This window comes from Saccostrea cucullata, unplaced genomic scaffold (assembly GCF_032062105.1).
Source record: "Saccostrea cucullata isolate Sc308-1 unplaced genomic scaffold, CSIRO_AGI_Scuc_v1 ctg673, whole genome shotgun sequence".
In the NCBI taxonomy this organism is placed as follows: Eukaryota; Metazoa; Mollusca; class Bivalvia; order Ostreida; family Ostreidae; genus Saccostrea; species Saccostrea cuccullata.
The window spans coordinates 343,667-364,259 of NW_026929332.1; the positions used below are offsets into that span (position 1 = coordinate 343,667).

General features: G+C 35.3%; 2 protein-coding genes across 2 annotated transcripts; both read left to right on the plus strand.

Annotated features, from left to right (window-relative positions):
• The first annotated feature begins 361 nt into the window (after nucleotides 1-361).
• LOC134280509 (uncharacterized) lies at nucleotides 362-8,066 on the plus strand. Its single transcript, XM_062762925.1, has 8 exons — nucleotides 362-489; nucleotides 1,282-1,484; nucleotides 1,777-1,941; nucleotides 2,017-2,203; nucleotides 2,358-2,506; nucleotides 3,258-6,981; nucleotides 7,253-7,473; nucleotides 7,697-8,066. The coding sequence occupies exons 1-8, from the start codon at nucleotides 411-413 to the stop codon at nucleotides 7,937-7,939; spliced, it is 4,971 nt and encodes a 1,656-aa protein (XP_062618909.1). The 5' UTR covers nucleotides 362-410; the 3' UTR covers nucleotides 7,940-8,066.
• Nucleotides 8,067-16,386: 8,320 nt separating this feature from the next.
• On the plus strand, nucleotides 16,387-19,965 carry LOC134280498 (fibrinogen-like protein A). The gene is made up of 6 exons (XM_062762906.1): nucleotides 16,387-16,483; nucleotides 16,573-16,746; nucleotides 17,486-17,616; nucleotides 17,926-18,022; nucleotides 18,194-18,358; nucleotides 19,573-19,965. Exons 1-6 carry the CDS (start codon nucleotides 16,387-16,389, stop codon nucleotides 19,845-19,847), a joined length of 939 nt encoding a protein of 312 aa, XP_062618890.1. The 3' UTR covers nucleotides 19,848-19,965.
• Nucleotides 19,966-20,593: the final 628 nt, after the last annotated feature.

Below are 20,593 nucleotides of genomic sequence, written 5' to 3' on the forward strand. Positions count from 1 at the left end.
AAAAAATATAGCCCCCCCCACTTTAGTAAAAAAGAAAATGTTTAAAATGGATGAGTGGATTCTGTAAAAATTAGGAGTTGTGTATTTAACAAGTGTAATTGTGTATTTATTGGTAGGTCCTCCATGAAGAAGACAGTGGGACTCATAAATCCACAGAAAAGTAAGTTAATTTTTTTTCAAAATTTTATAAATTTATTGAAAGCTAGTTTACTTAAACTCAAAATGTATCTTGAGTATTGTGCAATACTTTTTCAATTCAATAATAATGCAAAAGTATCAGTGCATTTAATATTTGTTACACATAAGCACAAATGCTGTTCTTAAGGCAACCCTTTACTTTTACAAATATACTTATACATAAAGGTAAATCTGAGGACTATGACAAAGATTTAGAAGACAAATTTCGTCAAATGCTGCAGGGAAACATGGACAATCTTCCTAATCTCCCAAGATCTGTAGTCCGAATCTTCATCAGCTCTACATTTTCAGGTAATCCCTCTGTCATTCTCTCTATTGTCCCCTCTTTCTCATTTTCTCTTGTTCTGTCTCTCTTTCTCCACCTCTATCTCATCTCTCTCTCTCTCTCTCTCTGTGTTGCAAGTTCTCTTTCTTGCTTGCAATTTCCCTACCTTTCTCTTTACTTATGTCTCTCTCTTCCTCCTCCTCTCACCTTCTCCCCCTCTCTCTCCTTGTGACTCTCTCCTCCTCTCTCTTTCTCTACTCTCTCTCTCTCTCTTTGTGTCTCTCTTCCTCCCTCTCTCTTTCTCCCCTCTCTCTCTCCTTGTGACTCTCTCTTCCTCCTCCTCTCTCTTTCCCTCCTCTCTCTCTCCTTGTGTCTCTCTCTTCCTCCTCCTCTCACCTTCTCCCCTCTCTCTCTCCTTGTGACTCTCTCCTCCTCTCTCTCTCTCTCTCTCTCTCTCTCTCTCTCTCTCTCTCTCTCTCTCTCTCTCTCTCTCTCTCTCTCTCTCTCTCTCTCTCTCTCTCTCTCTCTCTCTCTCTCTCTCTCTCTCTCTCTCTCTTTCTCCACTTTCTCTCTGATACAAACTCTGAAAAGTATGCAAAAAATTCCATTGTGTTATATTGATATTGAACTTAAACAAATCATTAATAGTGTGACATTGTGAGAGAACACATGTAAATTTAGTTTGTAAACCAGTTTTGACCAGAGATGGTCACCATCATAACTCTTCCACATTTTAAACCTCATGGTAGTGGTCTCCAGTCTTGATTTTGAATTGCATATAGTGATTTTGATTTTACAATAAGGTTTCATTTTTGTAGACATGCGAGCAGAGAGAAACATCCTGTCCCATGAGGTTTTCCCAAAGCTAAAACAGCTATGTCTGGCCAAGGATCTAGATTTTCAGGTGGTGGACATGAGGTGGGGTGTTACAGAAGATTCCCAGAATGACCACAGTGTGGAGAAAATCTGTCTTCAGGAAATTGAGAACTGTCAAAAGTTGTCTCTAGGACCAAACTTTGTGGTGAGTTTTTCCAAAATAAAATTTGATAATTTTTTGTGGAGGAGAAAAACTGACTAAATTTTGAAAAGATTTTAACAAAATCAGGGAAAAATAAATATGTATTCCTTTTATTGGTAGCTATTTGTTAAATTTGGAATTCAGAAGTTTTTTGTCTGTGGTATTTAAACAAAGGAGTCATCTTTTTTTAAACATGTAATTGAGCATCCTCAAATGACTTAAAAATGTTAATTTCATCTTGCTCACTGAATTCTTCAAACATGTTTTAAAGTTTGATTTTGTGTCTATTGAGCAGGCAATCATTGGAGATAGATATGGATTTCGTCCAATACCAACAGAGATATTTCAAGATGACTTCAAGATCATACTGTCATATGTAACAAAAGATATAGATCTAAAACTGCTTGACACTTGGTATAAACTAGATGAAAACTGCAAACCTCAGCAGTATATTCTACAGGTATTTTGTAACTATGAACAAAAAAAATGTTGACTATATAATGCTCCAAATAACTGTGCACATTTTTATTTACAGCCAATCAGCTCTCAGTTTTCTTTTTTCGCTGACTTTTCCCCGGGATGTGATGAACACCGTGCTAGACATACAAAAGAATGGAACGCCACACTCACCAGCTTACAAAGTGTGTTGAGGGATGCAGCACTACAAGCTTTCCATTCCAAAAAATTTACAGAGGCTCAGATGCACGAGTATTTTTACTCAGGTAATGAATCACAATTTTTTTTTTTTAAAAAGGACAAGTATGCACACAAATACTTTTTTGATTGGAAAAAAATGTATGGTTGCATTGTTTAGAAATCACTGTTAGAATTCAGTCCATTGATATGACTGTATAACGATTTTGTCTTCTTTTTCAGTCACAGAAATAGAAATCAGGAAGGGCATCCTGTCGTCTGAAGATCCAGCATCACAGACAGCAGTATTCTGCCGTGAAATCACAGGCTTCAAAGACTTTGAAGACACTTTGACGATGCGCTTTATAGACACTGTCAAAGAAAATGGGAAGGTATTTGTTTTTAGTTTAGCATTAAATAAGAAAGAAGTTTTAAATATGTAGAGGTAACTCAACTATGTTCTGAATTCATTTCACTCAAAGAACAGAAATCATTTAAATTTCCTTAAAAAACAATGCATTTTTTATAGGATAGGTGGCCAAGCGCTCAGATTTATACATCATCAATCCTTGTGTATCCACATATACCTTGTGTACATGTACCGGTATCCTCATATGTACCTCCATCCATATACATTCATTAAAATACAGAAAAAAATAAACATCAATACATTAAACAAATCAAATTATTATATAATAAATTGTTTCACACATGTACAAATAATGCTTAGCACCCGTGATAAATACATAGAAGGTCAACATTTTTCACAACCAAAATTGATTATTGGACAGGTTATGATATATGGTTCTTAATTTATTTTTTTCAAGTTTTTAAATCATTCCCATTTCAAATTGCATTGTCTAGTGCATTTCACAAAAAAAAACAAAAACAAAAAAAACTTATACCACCTTTTGATTTGTTAACAAACTTTATTAATTAAAATGCCATAGGTTTGTCAATAAAAAAGTCAAAACATTATGTATTGTTACACATTTTACTGCAAAAAAGTCAAAACATTATGTATTGTTACACATTTTACTGCAAACCTTTGCTTTACCTTAATTTTCAAGAAATGAAATATGTCTTAAAACCAATATTCTCTCTCAGGTGTTTATCATAGATTCTCTTTTTTACATTTTATAGAATAATGTTAACTCAGAGATACGAAATCTTCAAAATGAACTCAAACAAAAATTGGAAACCAAAACAAAACATAGAAACAGTCACACATATAAGGTCAGCTGGAGTGTAAAAGGAATAGACCCAGGAGTCTGTAAAGAACACGAAGAATACTTAAAGACCTTTTGTAAGGATTTTTACAATGATTTTAGTCAGATGATTGACAATGCCCTCGACAAAAGAAAATCACAAATTCGCAGAAGACAATTTCGGAGCCAGTTTCCAGAAATTCTTCATCACCTACATTTTTGCAAAACAAAATGCAAAACATTCTGTGGACAGGAAACCATTCTGAACACAGTGAAACACTACATTTTGAATACCAGCATGAACAAACCATTTGTTCTTCATGCTCCATCTGGAAGTGGAAAAACATCAGTAATGGCTATGATAGTGAACAACTTGCGCACCTGGCTGAAAGATGATAATTTTGTTGGAATTATTCGATTTTTGGGAACCTCTGGACTTTGTCTGAATGTCTATGATGTATTGGTTAGTTTGGTAAAACAACTCTCCGATGTTTCAGGGATAAGGATGGAACCAATTGGTTTCAAAAAGATGAAAAATTTGTTGGAGTACTTCCCAAGGTTCATCAGAAGGGTTGCAAACACTTTAAAAAAGCCAGTAATTATTTTGCTTGATTCCATAGATCAACTCTCAGGGGAGTATGATGCACACAGTATGAAGTGGCTACCAATGATTCTGCCACAGAATATAAAGGTCATTATATCCACGCTTCCAAATGAGTTTGGAATTTTACATAGTATGAGAGCTTTATCACAAGATTCAAGCTATTACCTAGAAATAAGTGATATGCCACTTCAATCAGGGAAAGAAATGATGGAGAAATACCTATCTCTACAAAATCGATCGCTTTTACAAACCCAAGAAAAGGTATTGATGGATGCATTCTCGAAATGTCCAAGTCCCCTCTTCTTGAAATTAAGCGTAGATGAAGCAAAGAAATGGAAATCATACACCGATGAGCATCATTTGATTTTGCAAGAAACAGTTCAGGGTGCAATAAACAAGCTCTTTGACAATCTTGAAGTGAAATTTGGACACATTGTCTCTGGTCATGCTCTAGGTTATATCACCATAGCAAGGGATGGTATCTCAGAAAATGAGTTGGAGGATGTTTTGTCTTGTGATGATGAAGCTCTAAATGATGTCTATCGTTATCACAATCCACCAGTAGAGGGAATTGTGAGAATACCCCCTGTTTTGGTAGCTCGGATCAAATACGATATTAGAGAATATATTGTGGAAAGACTCTCACAAGACAAATACACCATGAACTGGTATCACAGACAGTTTACTGAGTGTGCTAAAGCCAGATACTCAACAGGCACACAAGGAGAAGTATTGCATAAGAATTTAACTGAGATTTTTATGTGTGAGACGTCCCTGAAACGAGATATAACATTAACCAGGAGAAAATTGACCATTTCAAATGCAGACAGACAAGTCACAGAGCAGCCTGTTTCAGATCAAAACAAAAGAATGTTATTTTGTCTTCCATATCATATTATTCAATCAGGAAGATCCATGTCATTGCAAACTGCAAAAGATAAATGCTTCTGCAATTTTAATTTCATTCACAACAAATTAGAGGCCTTTTCAGCAGATGTTTTGGTCAGTGAACTCAACGAATTTCTTCAATTACAAGAAGATCCTGAATTAGAAAAGTTGAGGGACTTTTTCATTTCATCACCAAACGATGTATTCTCACCAAAGAGATTGGCAATCAGTCTTCTGGAATATGTTTCAGTCGATACTGCAGACACCTCTCTGCAAAAGCTTCTTAGCAAGGCTGAGGACTTTCTAAGAAATCAAAGTACGTCTACTTTGATTCCCCTTCATCCAGGAAAGGCTCCTAGAAAAGGTCTTGCAGAGGCTATTATTTGTTCCTTCACTGAGATCGACGGCATTATATCATACAGCCAAGGGGCAATTTTAGTGAAAGATTCTTCTAATCAAAATGAGGATGTCGCCAATTCATCTTACAAAGTTTTTTTCGATAATGCTGAGGAACTGGTTGATGTGGGCGTTCCCTTTATTACCAGAGAAGAACATCAACCCATTGTTGATAGAGATGGTCAAAATGTAATCTTTATATCACCAGATTCTGTTACATGCCTTAATTTGGTAGAAAAATGTAAAATTAAAAGACAGTTTCAAAATCTCTTTGCAAGAGGTTCCAAGCAGGATATTTGCAAAAGGATCAGTACAAGTAAAAATTATTTGGTAATGCTATTTGAAAATGAAATCATCATAAAATTGAATATTATCAACTTGGAAGAGATAAATAGATGGACATTAATTGACAGAACAGCAGATGTGCTGGATATCATCTGCACAGACACAGAACATATTTTGGTCTTAGTTGCAAGAAATGCAGATAATGGAAGCGAACTTCTGGTTTATACCAAAGAGACGAAACATCCGAAACACTATTATTTTGATTGTCAGATGTCCAAAAACTGTTGGGGAATATCTAAAGCAGAATGTCTGTTTACTGTCTTGGGTAACAAAGGAGAGACCCATACAATAACAAGTGTCGATTTCAACAAAGGGGAGACTAGGACACCGATTGAAATCCAAGATCGATTGAAGTACATTTCATATTCAGAATCAACATCAATAGTATGTTGTTGGAGTGATGAACATAACGTTGTTGTTGCTTTTGATCTAGAAATAAGAAAATTATTGTACAGAGTAAAAGTCAGTAACCTAGTGTCTTGTGCTACACTTGGTGGGGAATCCTCTCTTTTGTTTGTAGGAGAAGAAGACGGGACCGTTTCATTGTTTGATAGCGTAACTGGTAACCCTTTTACTAGTGTCAAAGCTCATGGGGGCAGAGTTCAACAAGTAGTCGTGCTTGATGAACTTTTGATTTCTCACGGGAAGGGCAAAATGTTGGTTTGGTCCTTGAAATACTTACTTGAGAGTCTACAGAAGGGACATGAAAAGAAGTGTGTTTCATCTGCTAAGCGGTTACTTGATGAAACTTCAATCATTTCCATTGCTTTGTATTCCCAGGATGACCAGTTTATCACTGTAGATGAAAATGGTGGGTTGAAAATCTGGACAATTAACGAGGGAAAATTTGTGAAAGAATTCTCAACCAACTTGAAGCCGAAGAAAGTTTTGTGTTTAAAAGAAATGTGTTGTGTTCTTAGTAAAAACAAAGAACTCAGACTCTTCAATTTGCAGACTTCAGAAAGGGTTGATATTGATTTACCGAAAGATGTTCTAGACGTTGTAATGGGAACAAATTCAACGGTATTATATACGCTTGGAATGAATGGTAAATATCTGGTTGTGTCAATTTTGGACTTAAGACAAAAAACGACGCGGAAGTCTTTTCCTCTTCAGTCCATTATACAGTTTGAATCTCTAGACATCTGCCTGAGTCGAAGTGAGAGATATCTTTGTATTCGGCTGAAAGTTACCCAAGAGGAGTTAGAAAATATAAAAGCATCATCAGAAAAGCGGTCTTTTACTCCACAGGATCATCCAAACAAATTTGTAGCTGTTGATTTACAGCAAGAAACTGGAGGGCTCATGCCTTGTGTGAGAAATTTTAGTCCTATACCTCACCTCGGAGAAGTCATATGCTCTCATATAGGAAATTCAATGATCATCAACAAAAGAGATTGGGTCATATTTTGGGACATTCCAGCAGGTATTTAACTTCCTGGCATATACAAAAGAATTACATTTATCTGTAACCAATGTCATTTCATCAAAGAATGTACCAAATTTTTAATTTTGATTATAAAGTAACGTGTAGAAAATTAATTAGGAAGAAGTTACCTCCAAGAGAATGCGTTATTATCATATGGTACTGAGTTGTAAATTCCATTATGGTTTTCAAGCTTCAATATTGGGGATAAACGTGAACAAATATTTAAATCTGGAGAAGTAACATATAACAAGCACTGTTTCACATTCAGGAAAATGCCGGAGGAGAGCAAAAGAAAAAGAACAGTCAGCAAATAGAAATAACTGGTTTGAGAATTTTAAAGATTTCAAAGGACATAGTAAAGCACTGGCGCAAACCAAGGATGGACAAACTATGGCTTTAGGAATGAAAAGTGGCTATGTCCTTCTTTTCAATACCACAACAGCTTACCCAATTGGAGAAAAGTTACCTATCACCAAACATGCAGCACCAGTATGTAAAATGATATTTTCTTCAAATTAACAACAAAAGTTATTTTCAATTTTGTCAGAACAATAAAATTTGATTTATCTCTGTCCTTGTAATTTCATTATCAGATGCCATTAATATGTTATTTACAAAAACACTCACCCTTCGAAAATTATTATGCATGCTTTAACTTAAAAAAATCCATTACCATATCCAATTTATTCCTTCATTTTTTTTACTAATTTAGGTGACGAGTTTGGTATTTTCTGCGGACGGTCATTGGTTAGCTTCAGCGTGTCAAAACAACAGAATTAAAGTATGGAACTGTATGACAGCTACCGAGATCTTCAGTACCAAAGCACACGGAGAGGTCCAGGAAATGATTTTCTCAATTGATTCAAGACATTTAATAGCACTGTCTGGCAAACAGTTCTCACGCATTCTTTTGTACAGGATACATCCAGGAGACAATGAAAGGGTGGATAAATAATCTGGCTGGGTATACAGTTTACAATTACTCAGGGTTACTTAAAAAAACACCTTAATCATCTGTATTTTCATGCCATTGCTATTATTCGTATTGTACATGTATTTATGAATTTATTATTTGAAGTCAAAAGAACCTAAAACACTAATCTATAATAAAGTTACATTTCTTAAATCCATAATTTTATTTTATGTCTTGCATCTAATGGTTTTAAATTAAAGTACATATATTGTACTAAGTATTGATTTAAGCAAGGTTCTCAATCATTTCTTTTGTAACTGTAGATACAGACGTACGGGAAATGCTAAAATTCATCGTCCAATGCAAGCGAATTTGCGAAGTAACCACTGAATAAATTGAAAAACAAAGAGCCATCCTGTCGTATCTAGGACAAACTTCCTCCATTTTTGTCTTTCTGGACGAGCCTAGTTTATGAGCCCCAAGTTTGGTGCATGGATTTCATCTCACTTTCTACCGTCCTTTTTCATGATGTTCTTGGCCTGCCACTCTTTCTTTTGTCAGTTTAGGTCTAGTGCAGTTCTTGTTAATTTTTGACTGAAGTCTTTTTGTAGAACTTGGTGGGTGTACTTCTTTATGCCACCCTCTCGTTTAATGATACTACCTACGTAAGTAAAGTTGTTAGGCGTAGTTGTTCACCAGTAACCTTAACAGGACAAGGCAATTCCACAAATTTGTGACATTATTTTCATCTTCTAGGTACTGAGACGTAGTCTCATCTGCTGTCCGTAGGTTTGTATAGCCTGATGGTCTTCTCTTGGATATGTGCTGGTGTGTTTGTGAAACTTAAGGGCAAGGTCATCCGCAAAGTCCAGATCCTCTAAAGTTCAGAACAGGCCCCAGTGGATCTTCTAGAGAGAGTCTTAGGTTGTCTTCTACTTGACCTAATTGATGACCAAGTTGAATAATACTGCAGACATCATGCATCCTTGTCTGAGTACGGGTTTTACATCAAAGTCGTTCTTTCTTCTACTTGGCTTTCGAAATTGTTGTGAAAGTTCTTGATCAGGTGGACCAGTTTAGATGGAATACCATAATGACAAAGGATATGCTCCAAAGGCTCTCTCACTGTAAGCTATTTAATGCCTTCTCAATGTCTACGAACTTTAAGTACAGTTGTTTCCACCTCTTTAAACACTCTATAATGCTGCGGAGTGCAATGATCTAATCAGTACATCCTCTTTGTTTCCTGAACTCTGCTCGCTCTTTCCTCAGTACAGCGTCGGACATTCTTTTGATGATTATCTTTGGCAGGATTTTATTTGGGCAACAGAGTGAATCAGTTGTTGCAATCGCCCAGGGCTCCTTTCTTTTGGGCTCATAACAATCTGAATCACCCCATAACACTTTCTATCCCTCACAGTCGCCCGCATGGCGCAGTGGTTAGAGTGTCTGCTCTAGAGTCGCGAAGTAAGGAGTTGATCTTTACTTCTCGGGTTCGAACCCCACTGTGAGACGTGGAGAACAGTCATTCGGGTGCGACCGTAAAAACCGAGGTCCCGTGTCGCAGTAGGCGTTGGCACGAAAAAGACCCCCCCCCATGCTGAATGGCCCCGAATGCCGAGTATAGGACAAATTTGCAACTCTCCACCGGCAAGTGGTGACGTCTCCATGTGAGTGAAAAATTTTCGAGGGACGTTTAACAACATACAAACGAACAAAATGTATTGCATCCCTCTTTTGAAGAGTATTGTATAGATTATGATTTAGTTAAATCAGAAATATTTTCACTGTGGACATCAAGAACCTTTTATAATTATGATTATTTCAGAATTCTTATGTGTGGAATTATAATGATTTTAAAAGAACTTGGTAGATTTTACATTTTGTGATGGACATAAATTTGAGCTTCAGGGAGCGACGGGATGATACAAATTGGTAACTTCCGTAAGACTTGTTGGCGTACATAATTAAAGCAGCATCCAGTCAAACTATTTTTATAATATTTTTAACATAAAATATGTTCAAATTAAGCAAAGGTTCATAATGACAAAAACAAGCTAGCTCTCTTTTGGTATTAAAAATCCAAGTAAGAACTTGTTAGAATTTTATTGATCAAGTTGAAGTCATCAAAATATGTTCTGAATAACCCTTTTTCCTTCTTAAGTTTCATCGATATTTATACATTTATCATTATAGAGATTGAAATAACAAACAAAAAATTAATTGCAGTATACATGTATACATAAATTTCATACGCTCTCATATTACAAAAATCCTAAATGGAAACAAACCATTCACTTATAAATTATTACCATGATAAATAATTCAGTTTAAACTGGTAGTAACTATTTATGTCCTAAATGCGATTGTTCTCTTGTTTAGCGCTGGAGCTCAGTGCATATAATTAAATACATGTAATTAGTTTCGTGATAACATTCCATGTAATATATCTTGGTGGAATATCTGAAGCATAAATATTGCTAGAAAACCCTGTTGGATTATCAATTAATAATTAGTTTCCTGGAATTATACTCTATGTAATTTATATTGATGGAATATCTGATGCATTAAAACTTAAGATATTGCTAGAACCCATTCAGTAGGAAGCTAAAATTGTGCTAATTTTCTGATGTCGAACCTTGTCATGTATTTATCAGAACTTTCCTTTTTAACATTTTCCATCTTGCAAACCAGTTTTAATGGAATAGTTTTAGGTTATACTTCGAATAACTTTTTGGGAGACTGTTTCCAAAATAACAACATAAGCGGATATATTTTGCTATTTGATCGCTCCTTTGTGGATTGTGTTCGCGAGTGCAAAAGAAGACCAAGATGTCAAACAGTAAGATATGATAGACGGATCTTAGTGTGCGTGTTGTACTCTTCAATACTCACCAACGTCCAAGGGGGTGGATGTTTCCAAATGACAAGAAATGAATTTCAAACCCAGATTGTGAGTTTTTAAGCCTTTCACATATCTAAACTAATCAATTTAGTGCCATTTTCAAATATTTACGTACGTCCTCCAATAACATATTATTTAAAAAAAATTGGAAATTACTACTGTAAAATCAAATATTTTCGTGGGGTCAAATTTCTGCGGTTTGAGTAAAAACTCTTTGTTCGTGGGGATTTGAATTCGTGGATGAAGAATTGTTGTGTAGTTATGTATGTAACATTTTATATTTCTTGGTGGACATGAATTCATGGGTATCTTTATTCCTCGAAAATAATGAAAATTAAACCCCCACGTAAATTTGTGATTTCACAAAATATAACAAAACAAAACAATTCTGAGAAAATTGCATAAAACAAATTTGACTCCCCTTTCGATGTCAGTAATAATTTTAAAAATATCAATAAGGGGAAAGATTCAAATGCCATTTGGATAAGGGACACAAATACCAAAAAATCAGCAGATCTTGGAAAAGTCCAGATAAATAACTAAGGGGATCGAACATACTGACGGATTTTCCCGAATATAAGAAACCAGGTAAAAAAGACCCTGAACAGTTAAACATATACTCAGCCTTGCGTCACTGATGAAATTACCTTCTTCGTCTCCTTTGTATAACTTCCTAGGCACTGGAGGGTAAATGTGAAGAATACTATTTGAAATGTAACAGAAATGAGATGTGCTCGTTGACCAACCCAACAAAGGAACCATATTGTGAAATTTCAGGCAAGTGTTCTGATGATTTACCAAAAAAATTTAGATTTTGCATTTTATTTAATCAGGCCAAGCTTAAAAAAGTCTTTGTTTGCAGTTGCCGACCTATAATTTTTAGACTGGGTCGGTAGGTAGGCATTCTTTTTTTTTATTTTTTATTTTTTGGAAAAAAAATTGGATTTTTGTTAGATAACAAATAAAAGAGGTTTTCATAGACCTACTATACATGAAAAAACTCAACTCTTGTTATAAACCACTGACTGATAAAACAGAAGTCAAAATTTGAAAAAAAAACAAAACAAAAAAAAAACAGTTTCAATATTCTGAACAATTGAAAAAAAAGAATTAAATTACAAATTGGCTAAAAAAAAGTTTGGGTCGGGTGCATTTTCAGTGGTTCGGTAGGCAACTGCAAACAAACTTATTTTTATTTTAGGCCTCATAATGCAATAGTTTTAATTAAGAAATAACCTGTTGTCGAATACATGTACCTAGTATAATGTCAGAATCAAGAAAATATCTTTGCCTTAAATTGATTATCTATAATCTTGAAAACATATACATGTATTTGAGTTTATTTTCTCAAAATATTATCTGTGCAAATCATTTTTGATATCGAAATGATTTCCTAAAATATATTAATACTACGATAAATCACCAAATCAAAATGTAAATCAATTTCAAAGGTGTGACTGAAGAATTGAGAATGAAGTATCTTTCCATGCCATCTGTTTATATTAAACATTGAGAAGTTAAATTATACCGACAGAAACCTTTAGTATCACTACTGTCCCATGTTGACGGCATAAACCTTTTAATATAAATAATACATGCTAAATTGCTATACATATCGCAGTTTATGTAATCGATAGATCGGAAATCGATCGTGATGGTCGCATTCATTTAAATAACATACCATAACAAAGTCTGCTACGAACAGAATATCACTGGTTAAAGATTGCACATAAAATTATAATTACCTTTTCAATTTCATTTTATTGCTTTTCTTTTCAAAAAAAGAGCATACATTCATAAACGTTTTTTATCTATGTATGGATGGTATTCTGTATAAGGTATTTTGTATGAGTCTACGGATCTAAACAAATTTTCACAGCAATTTTCAAATAAAATATTCATAAATGCACTCCAATATCGTTTTACCTTCATTCTGTGAAACTGCGGGCTTTAAGAGCTCAGCAAACGTTCTAGAGGCACATTTGTAAGTGAATTCCCTTAGCGTATTCCTACATAATTGTTTGAATAGTTATGTCTCTTTTCGTCTACAAAATCAGTTTATGATTACAGTTTGTCAAAAAATTGAGAAAGTATCAAATCTTTGACTACCAAAAACCAAAGTATATTTTGTTTATATTTAATGAGATAATATGTTTAACGTTAATGTTGTGATATAATTTTTGTATCAATAAAAAAAAACACACTGTGTTGCAGCTACCCTCATGTACAGCTTATTTTGTGAGAAAATGTGTGCTTATGATCAGAAATAAGTTTGATAACCTAGTTTGATAATTTTTTTCTCAGACAGCTCCTAATTTCCACTTGGCCAACACAGCTTTACCTTCCTTTATTTTTAGCTCACCTCGACGAAGTCGAGATGAGCTTATGCTATACCCCCGGCGTTGGCGTCGGCGTCGGCGTTAGCGTCGGCGTCCCAGGTTAAAGTTTTAGGAGCAAGTCCATTCCCAAGTAACTATAAGCCCTATCTGAACCAAACTTGCATGGATGTTGCATCTAGGGATGTACACTACCAGACTTGCTTCGGATGCTGGATCTGACCTACATTTTCTAGATGAGTGACCAGGTTAAAGTTTTTGGAGCAGGTTAAAGTTTTTGGAGCAGGTCCATTCCCAAGGAATTATAAGTCCTACCCAGACCAAACTTGCATGGATGATGCATCTAGGAATGTACACTACCAGACTTGCTTCGGATGCTGGATCTGACCTACATTTTCCAGATGAGTGACCAGGTTAAAGTTTTTGGAGCAGGTCTATTCCCAAGGAACTATAAGCCCTACCTGAACCAAACTTGCATGGATGATGCATCTAGGGATGTACAATACCAGACTTGCTTCGGATGCTGAATCTGACCTACATTGTCTAGATGAGTGACCAGGTTAAAGTTTTTGGAGCAGGTCCATTCCACAGGAACTATAAGCCCTATTTGGACCAAACTTGCATGGATGATGCATCTAGGGATGGACACTACCAGACTTGCTTCGGATGCTGGATCTGACCTACATTTTCATTTCCAAGTAACTATAAGCCCTACCTGAAGCAAACTTGCATGAATGATGTATCTAGGGATGTACACTACCAGACTAGTTTCAGATGCTGGATCTGACCTACATTTTCATTCCCAAGGAACTATGAGCTCTATTTGGACCAAACTTGCATGGATGATGTATCTAGGGATGGACACTACCAGACTTGCTTCGGATGCTGGATCTGATCTACATTTTCATTCCCAAGTAACTATAAGCCCTACCTGAAGCAAACTTGCTTGGATGATGCATCTTGGGATGGACACTACCAGACTTGCTTCGGATGCTGGATCAGACCTACATTTTCATTTCCAAGTAACTATAAGCCCTACGTGAACCAAACTTGCATGGATGATGCATCTAGGGATGGACACTACCAGACTTACTTCGGATGCTGGATCTGACCTACATTTTCATTCCCAAGTAACTATAAGCCCTACCTGAACCAAACTTGCATGGATGATGCATCTAGGGATGGACACTTCCAGACTTGCTTCGGATGCTGGATCAGACCTACATTTTCATTTCCAAGTAACTATAAGCCCTACCTGAACCAAACTTGCATGGATGATGCATCTAGGGATGGACACTACCAGACTTGCTTCGGATGCTGGATCTGACCGACATTTACATTCCCAAGTAACTATGTGCCCTATTTGGACCAAACTTGCATAGATGATGTATCTAGGGATGGACACTACCAGACTTGCTTCGGATGCTGGATCTGACCTACATTTTCATTCCCAAGTAACTATAAGCCCTACCTGAAGCAAACTTGCTTGGATGATGCATCTTGGGATGGACACTACCAGACTTGCTTCGGATGCTGGATCAGACCTACATTTTCATTTCCAAGTAACTATAAGCCCTACGTGAACCAAACTTGCATGGATGATGCATCTAGGGATGGACACTACCAGACTTACTTCGGATGCTGGATCTGACCTACATTTTCATTCCCAAGTAACTATAAGCCCTACCTGAACCAAACTTGCATGGATGATGCATCTAGGGATGGACACTTCCAGACTTGCTTCGGATGCTGGATCAGACCTACATTTTCATTTCCAAGTAACTATAAGCCCTACCTGAACCAAACTTGCATGGATGATGCATCTAGGGATGGACACTACCAGACTTGCTTCGGATGCTGGATCTGACCTACATTTTCATTCCCAAGTAACTATAAGCCCTACCTGAAGCAAACTTGCATGGATGATGTATCTAGGGATGGACACTACCAGACTTGCTTCGGATGCTGGATCTGACCTACATTTTTCATTCCCAAGGAACTATGAGCTCTATTTGGACCAAACTTGCATGGATGATGTATCTAGGGATGGACACTACCAGACTTGCTTCGGATGCTGGATCTGACCTACATTTTCATTCCCAAGTAACTATAAGCCCTACCTGAAGCAAACTTGCATGGATGATGTATCTAGGGATGGACACTTCCAGACTTGCTTCGGATGCTGGATCTGACCTACATTTTCATTCCCAAGTAACTATGAGCCCTATTTGGACCGAACTTGCATAGATGATGTATCTAGGAAGCTGGATCCGACCTATATTTTCCATACAAGAGACCAGGTTAAAGTTTTGGGAACAGATCAATCCGAATGAACTTGAAGTCTTTGATATCTGCAGTTTTAACAGTTATGAATATTTGTTTACACAATACATGTTTTTCACACTACACGCATAGAAATGTGTATATACCATGTAAAGGGTTCAGCACAACTTGCAAGAATATTGTTGTTGGGATGAATACTTAATATTAAGAAAATATGATGTAGGATTTGCATTACTTAAACTGATAACATTCGTCGAGGTGAGCTTCGAAATCTTTGATTACCTATGTTTTATTTATTTATTCATTTTTTTTTTTTTTGATGGCTAAAACTAAAAGGTGACAAACGTCAACACGTCTAAAATTCAATGAGTATAAGTGTATTTTTCAAATTATAAAAGGGAGGTAATCAAAAGATATTTACAGTTATTTTTAATAAACATTTGAAACTTATGGATCAAACATTTATCCATTAAGAATTTATTGCCAAAAAGAATTGTGAAATAGTTCAATAATACCCAGTAGTCACTACAATTATTACACAATCCACTAATCATGAATATCTCGTCATACTAAAATGAAATATGAATTCAAAAAGAAAAACAGCTATTGTGCTCAAAACTCCACGAAAACAATTCAAACTGAGGCAGAGCAAACAAGAGCCCCCTAAATTATCAAAGTCGGGATTAGCTGCTTTAGAGGAGTAAACATACTTTGACGACCCATTACACCTGCCTTGTTATTTTTTGTCAAAATGAGGGAAAACTAAGAAATTTGTGGTCAATATGAAACAAATTTAACAAACTTGTATAAATGACATCATTTTACCATTCGACTTACTTAATTTAGTTGAAAGAAAAAATTTACCATCAATTGCTACATCATCGTCGCAAACCACAGCCAAAATGTACGATCCTCTCCCATTCTGGAGAGAGCTATATGCGGACTCCGGACCGTGGCTTGAGACGATGTGGCTACATGTATCTGTAGTAAAATATGAAACTGTCAATCTCCATGGTGTTTCTTATTCCAAGTTTGATGTGCAGGTAATTCTAAATGACTTTGGTATAAAAAATATCAAAATTGTGATTTCTTATTTGTTGAAATTAAAAATATACATGAACATATAATTTTGTGTTTCAATAATTTGACAGACTGTGGAGTGGGTCCGCCATCTATTTTGCACGATGTGGTAATTCATTATGTCGATAACAACAAGGGAAGTACAGCTCGCCTGAAATGCAAGGACTATGTGAGGTTTTCAGAGGGGTCAGGACATGCTGTTTGTACAAACCAGGGCAAATGGCAGGTGGATCTGAACTGCAGCGGTACGTGTAATGTGTGAGTGGAGGGGGTGTAAGAGGGGTTGTTCGTGAGAGAGAAAGCTGGAAGGACGGAGCTTGTATTTTCAACAAATTTAGCACTTACACCAAATTCTTTTACTACTATTCTTTTTAGTATAAGAATGAAACCAATTATTGACTACCGTAGCATAGGTGTTAAAGAATAAATCAAATAGAAGAATTTAGTATTAAATTTAAGAAAGCTTATTTTGTTCGGAAACAAAATACACAAATATCAGAGAACGATACTTTATACATAAATCATACATTAGCCTTAAATTTTATGTAATGTTTTACACGAAATTCATCAAATGCTGCAATAAAACTAATGCATATACATGTACTTCAACAAAAATGTGTTGGGTTCAACAGGTGTACGTATTAAATATCCGTCAAAATGAAACGTTATTTTAAACTTGTTTATAAATTTGATTATAAAAAAAATGCATCAATTATGCACGAGTTTTGACTTTTTACTTGTTTCCCTCCATGACGTCATACATTTTGGTGACTGTTTTATTCGAAGCATTAATTTTAGTACAAAGTTATCTATATATCATTTGACAAGGTTTCACATTTTTCGGTCAGACAGTTGCAATATTTTTGCATATTATGTCACTATATATTTCCCGTTCATTTCAGTGTAACCTATTTTTTAATTAAAAGGAAATGCAGTCCCTATTACATTACTTCGTACAGACTGTTTTTTAATATATTTCCTTAGTTCCCTTGGATTGTAAAGAGCTGTACGACAAATACGATGTTCGTGAGAGTGGGCCTCATTATATTTCTCCTGACAAGACTTCCGGTATCCTTGCCAACTGTGACATGACCACAGAGGGAGGCGGGTGGACGGTAAGGTTTATCATCTGATATACTCTGAACATATCACATTTGGTTGTTTATATTTAGCAATTTAAGTGGAAATTTTAAGAAGGTTCTGTCTTATTTTTGCACATCAATAAATCTTGCCAAAAACTAGTGCTATGGAAAACAAAGATTTAACCCAGTAAAATTCAAAATGACCAGTCACAGTATATGAAAATTTTCAAGTTCAAGCTTAGTTTGCGGTGTGTCTTTAATTGAATTGTTAACATATGGCCTCTTAAAAATGTAACTCACTCTGAATGGGAAACATTTGTTAATTTTTTTTTTGCATAACAGATAATACAAAGACGAATAAATCCAGATCTGGATTTCTATAAAAGCTGGAGTGAATACAAAACTGGATTTGGAAACATCAGCAGCAACTTTTGGCTTGGTATGTTCTTATTTCATTATCCGATGCCACAACTTCATACGAATATATTAGGCCATAACCTTTTCCAAATTTATTAACTATGCTCTATTTGTTAACTTTTCCGAAGAATGGGATTTGTTTTAATTATCATTGGTGGGTCACAAATTGCAAGCTATTACACTTCCTTTGAAGGTAACGATGCATTGCACGCACTGACGGCCACGCCAAATACTTTACGATTCGTCTTAACGGACTTCTCAAACAACGTTAAATATGCAGATTACAAAAATGTGGAAGTCAAAGACGAACAAGACCATTACAGGTTGAATTTCGAAGAGTATCTTGAAGGCAACGCAGGTTAGTTTACGAGCAAGTTTAACTTAAAAAAAAAATCATTCTTGCCGCAAGAAAACCATCAGAAAATATCAATATCGACCGATGCCACTCTAGCCAGTCGCAATCTCTCCCTCTCTCACGAATATATTTTTCAAATTCTATATTCATTTTAAATAAGCTACGAGAATACATGGATGATATGTAAAGTAACAAACGCTGGGCCCAACATTCTCAATGGTTCAATTTATCAATACATTTTATGAACAGAGCAAACACGAACCTCTGAAAACATCTTTGTTAAAACAATGAAATATGGAAATAACAAACAGTAATCAAGCTAGATAGTTTATGAAAGCAAAACAGATTGAATGAGAAAATGGCAAATACGAATGTCTAAAATTTAATGGTGTGATCAGGTACCACGGAGGAGGATGCATCCCTTGATCCTTCACACCTGCTGCTTGCTCCTTGTCGAACTAAAACATCCATAGACAACTCAGTGTTAAAAACTGGTCTATCAATTTGATTGAAAAAGGGTCAGTCAGCATTCGACTAAATGATATACAGTATTTCTGTCAGGGTCATTGTAAAGACCATAGATCTTGCGAAATTTTGGCTTAAACGAGACGATTATATCTTGTTTCATCAACTTTGTATGTTTTAGCAGGGCATTCATATCAAATCAACTGGGAGAAAACATATGCAAGTGATAAGTATACATACACAAAGGAAATAGGCGATAGAAAAAATTTAAACCATTGCGCTTATTATAAAGTTTTGTTGTTAGGTTACAAATAATGTTCTATTAAGATATCAAATAATGCAATATCCAAGTTTCAAGGAAATATCGTATCAACGTAGGAATAAAAATAGAATTATCAATTGATAAAACGTCGTCTGTATATCTAAATATTGAATTGCAGTCTACTGCAAATACTTAGTCTTTTGATGAATCGAATTTTAGAAAAAAAAATATTTCTGCTTTGAAAAATGTTTCTTCGGTTGTAAGTTTGGAAATCATTGTTCCAGCTTTTGGCGCTAGGCTATGAATTTTTCTGCAACAGCTGCATTACGTTTATGCCTATACTAACAATCAAACAAATAAATTTTATTGTTTCTACTTGTATCTCTATAAGCAATCCCCGAATTCTATTACTTTAGGATCATTCATTGTGTAAGGAAAATGCCTGAAATTTTCATGGCAAGAAATTAACCATATTATATTGATTTTTCAGGAAATGCTTTGAAGGGAAGTGAATCTAAATACTGGGCTTATGGAATGCAGTTTAGTACACATGATATGGACAATGATAACTTGGACTCCGTGAATTGTGGTTCTTACATGAAAGGGGGGTGGTGGTATAATAGCTGTACAACCTCTAATCTGAACGGTGTTTACTGCGAGTCCTCAGATAGGCATAACTGTATGACGTGGTCCGAATCCGATGATTATTCCGAACTCAGAGTCGGTCATAAGGAAACTGTGATCATGATCCGTAGGACCGTGTGAAATACATGGAAAACATTGAACATATTTTTTTCTATTCTAAAGGATAAAACTGTTGATCAAACCTATCTCAGTAATTGGCTTTGAAGATGTTTCCTTTCAGATCAAATTGAAAAATACTCCGCAGAAATATCGACATAATTTTTGTATAATGACTCAAACAAACGTAAATTTTTACTTCTTTTATAAGACGATATTTGACACATCAGTTTGCACAATTCCTGCACAACCAACTTTTTCAATACGTCAAAACAAATCCTAGAATGGAAGCCGGCATATTATAGTCATTCTAATAGTCATAACACTGAATGTTGAAGCGGAACTCTACATTTCGTCATTTAAAAGGAGGGAAACCGTAGAAAACAGCTCCAGTTTTTAAAAAATCTTCAACAAACCTGAATATTTGCAAATTTTCTTTAAAAAGAAAACATATAACTGTTGTTGTGTAAATGTAATTTTTGCTTTGCATGTGTAAATTTTTGCATGTAAATGGGATAAACTGTGCCTTTAGAATTATTTGTACATTCAATTGATTGTCCAATAGTCTTGTTTTTGCCTCTTTTTTTTTTGTCCTGCAATGATAACTGCTCGATTTTCCTTGATTATGCAACCAGTTGATAATCGCTTATTGTAACATAAAAAGGCCGTTGAAAATATAATTGCTAGTTTCTTTGATGTGATATTTTTCGATAAAGGATTAATTATTTTGACTATTTTTTATGAAAATAAACTAATGACAAATATACATT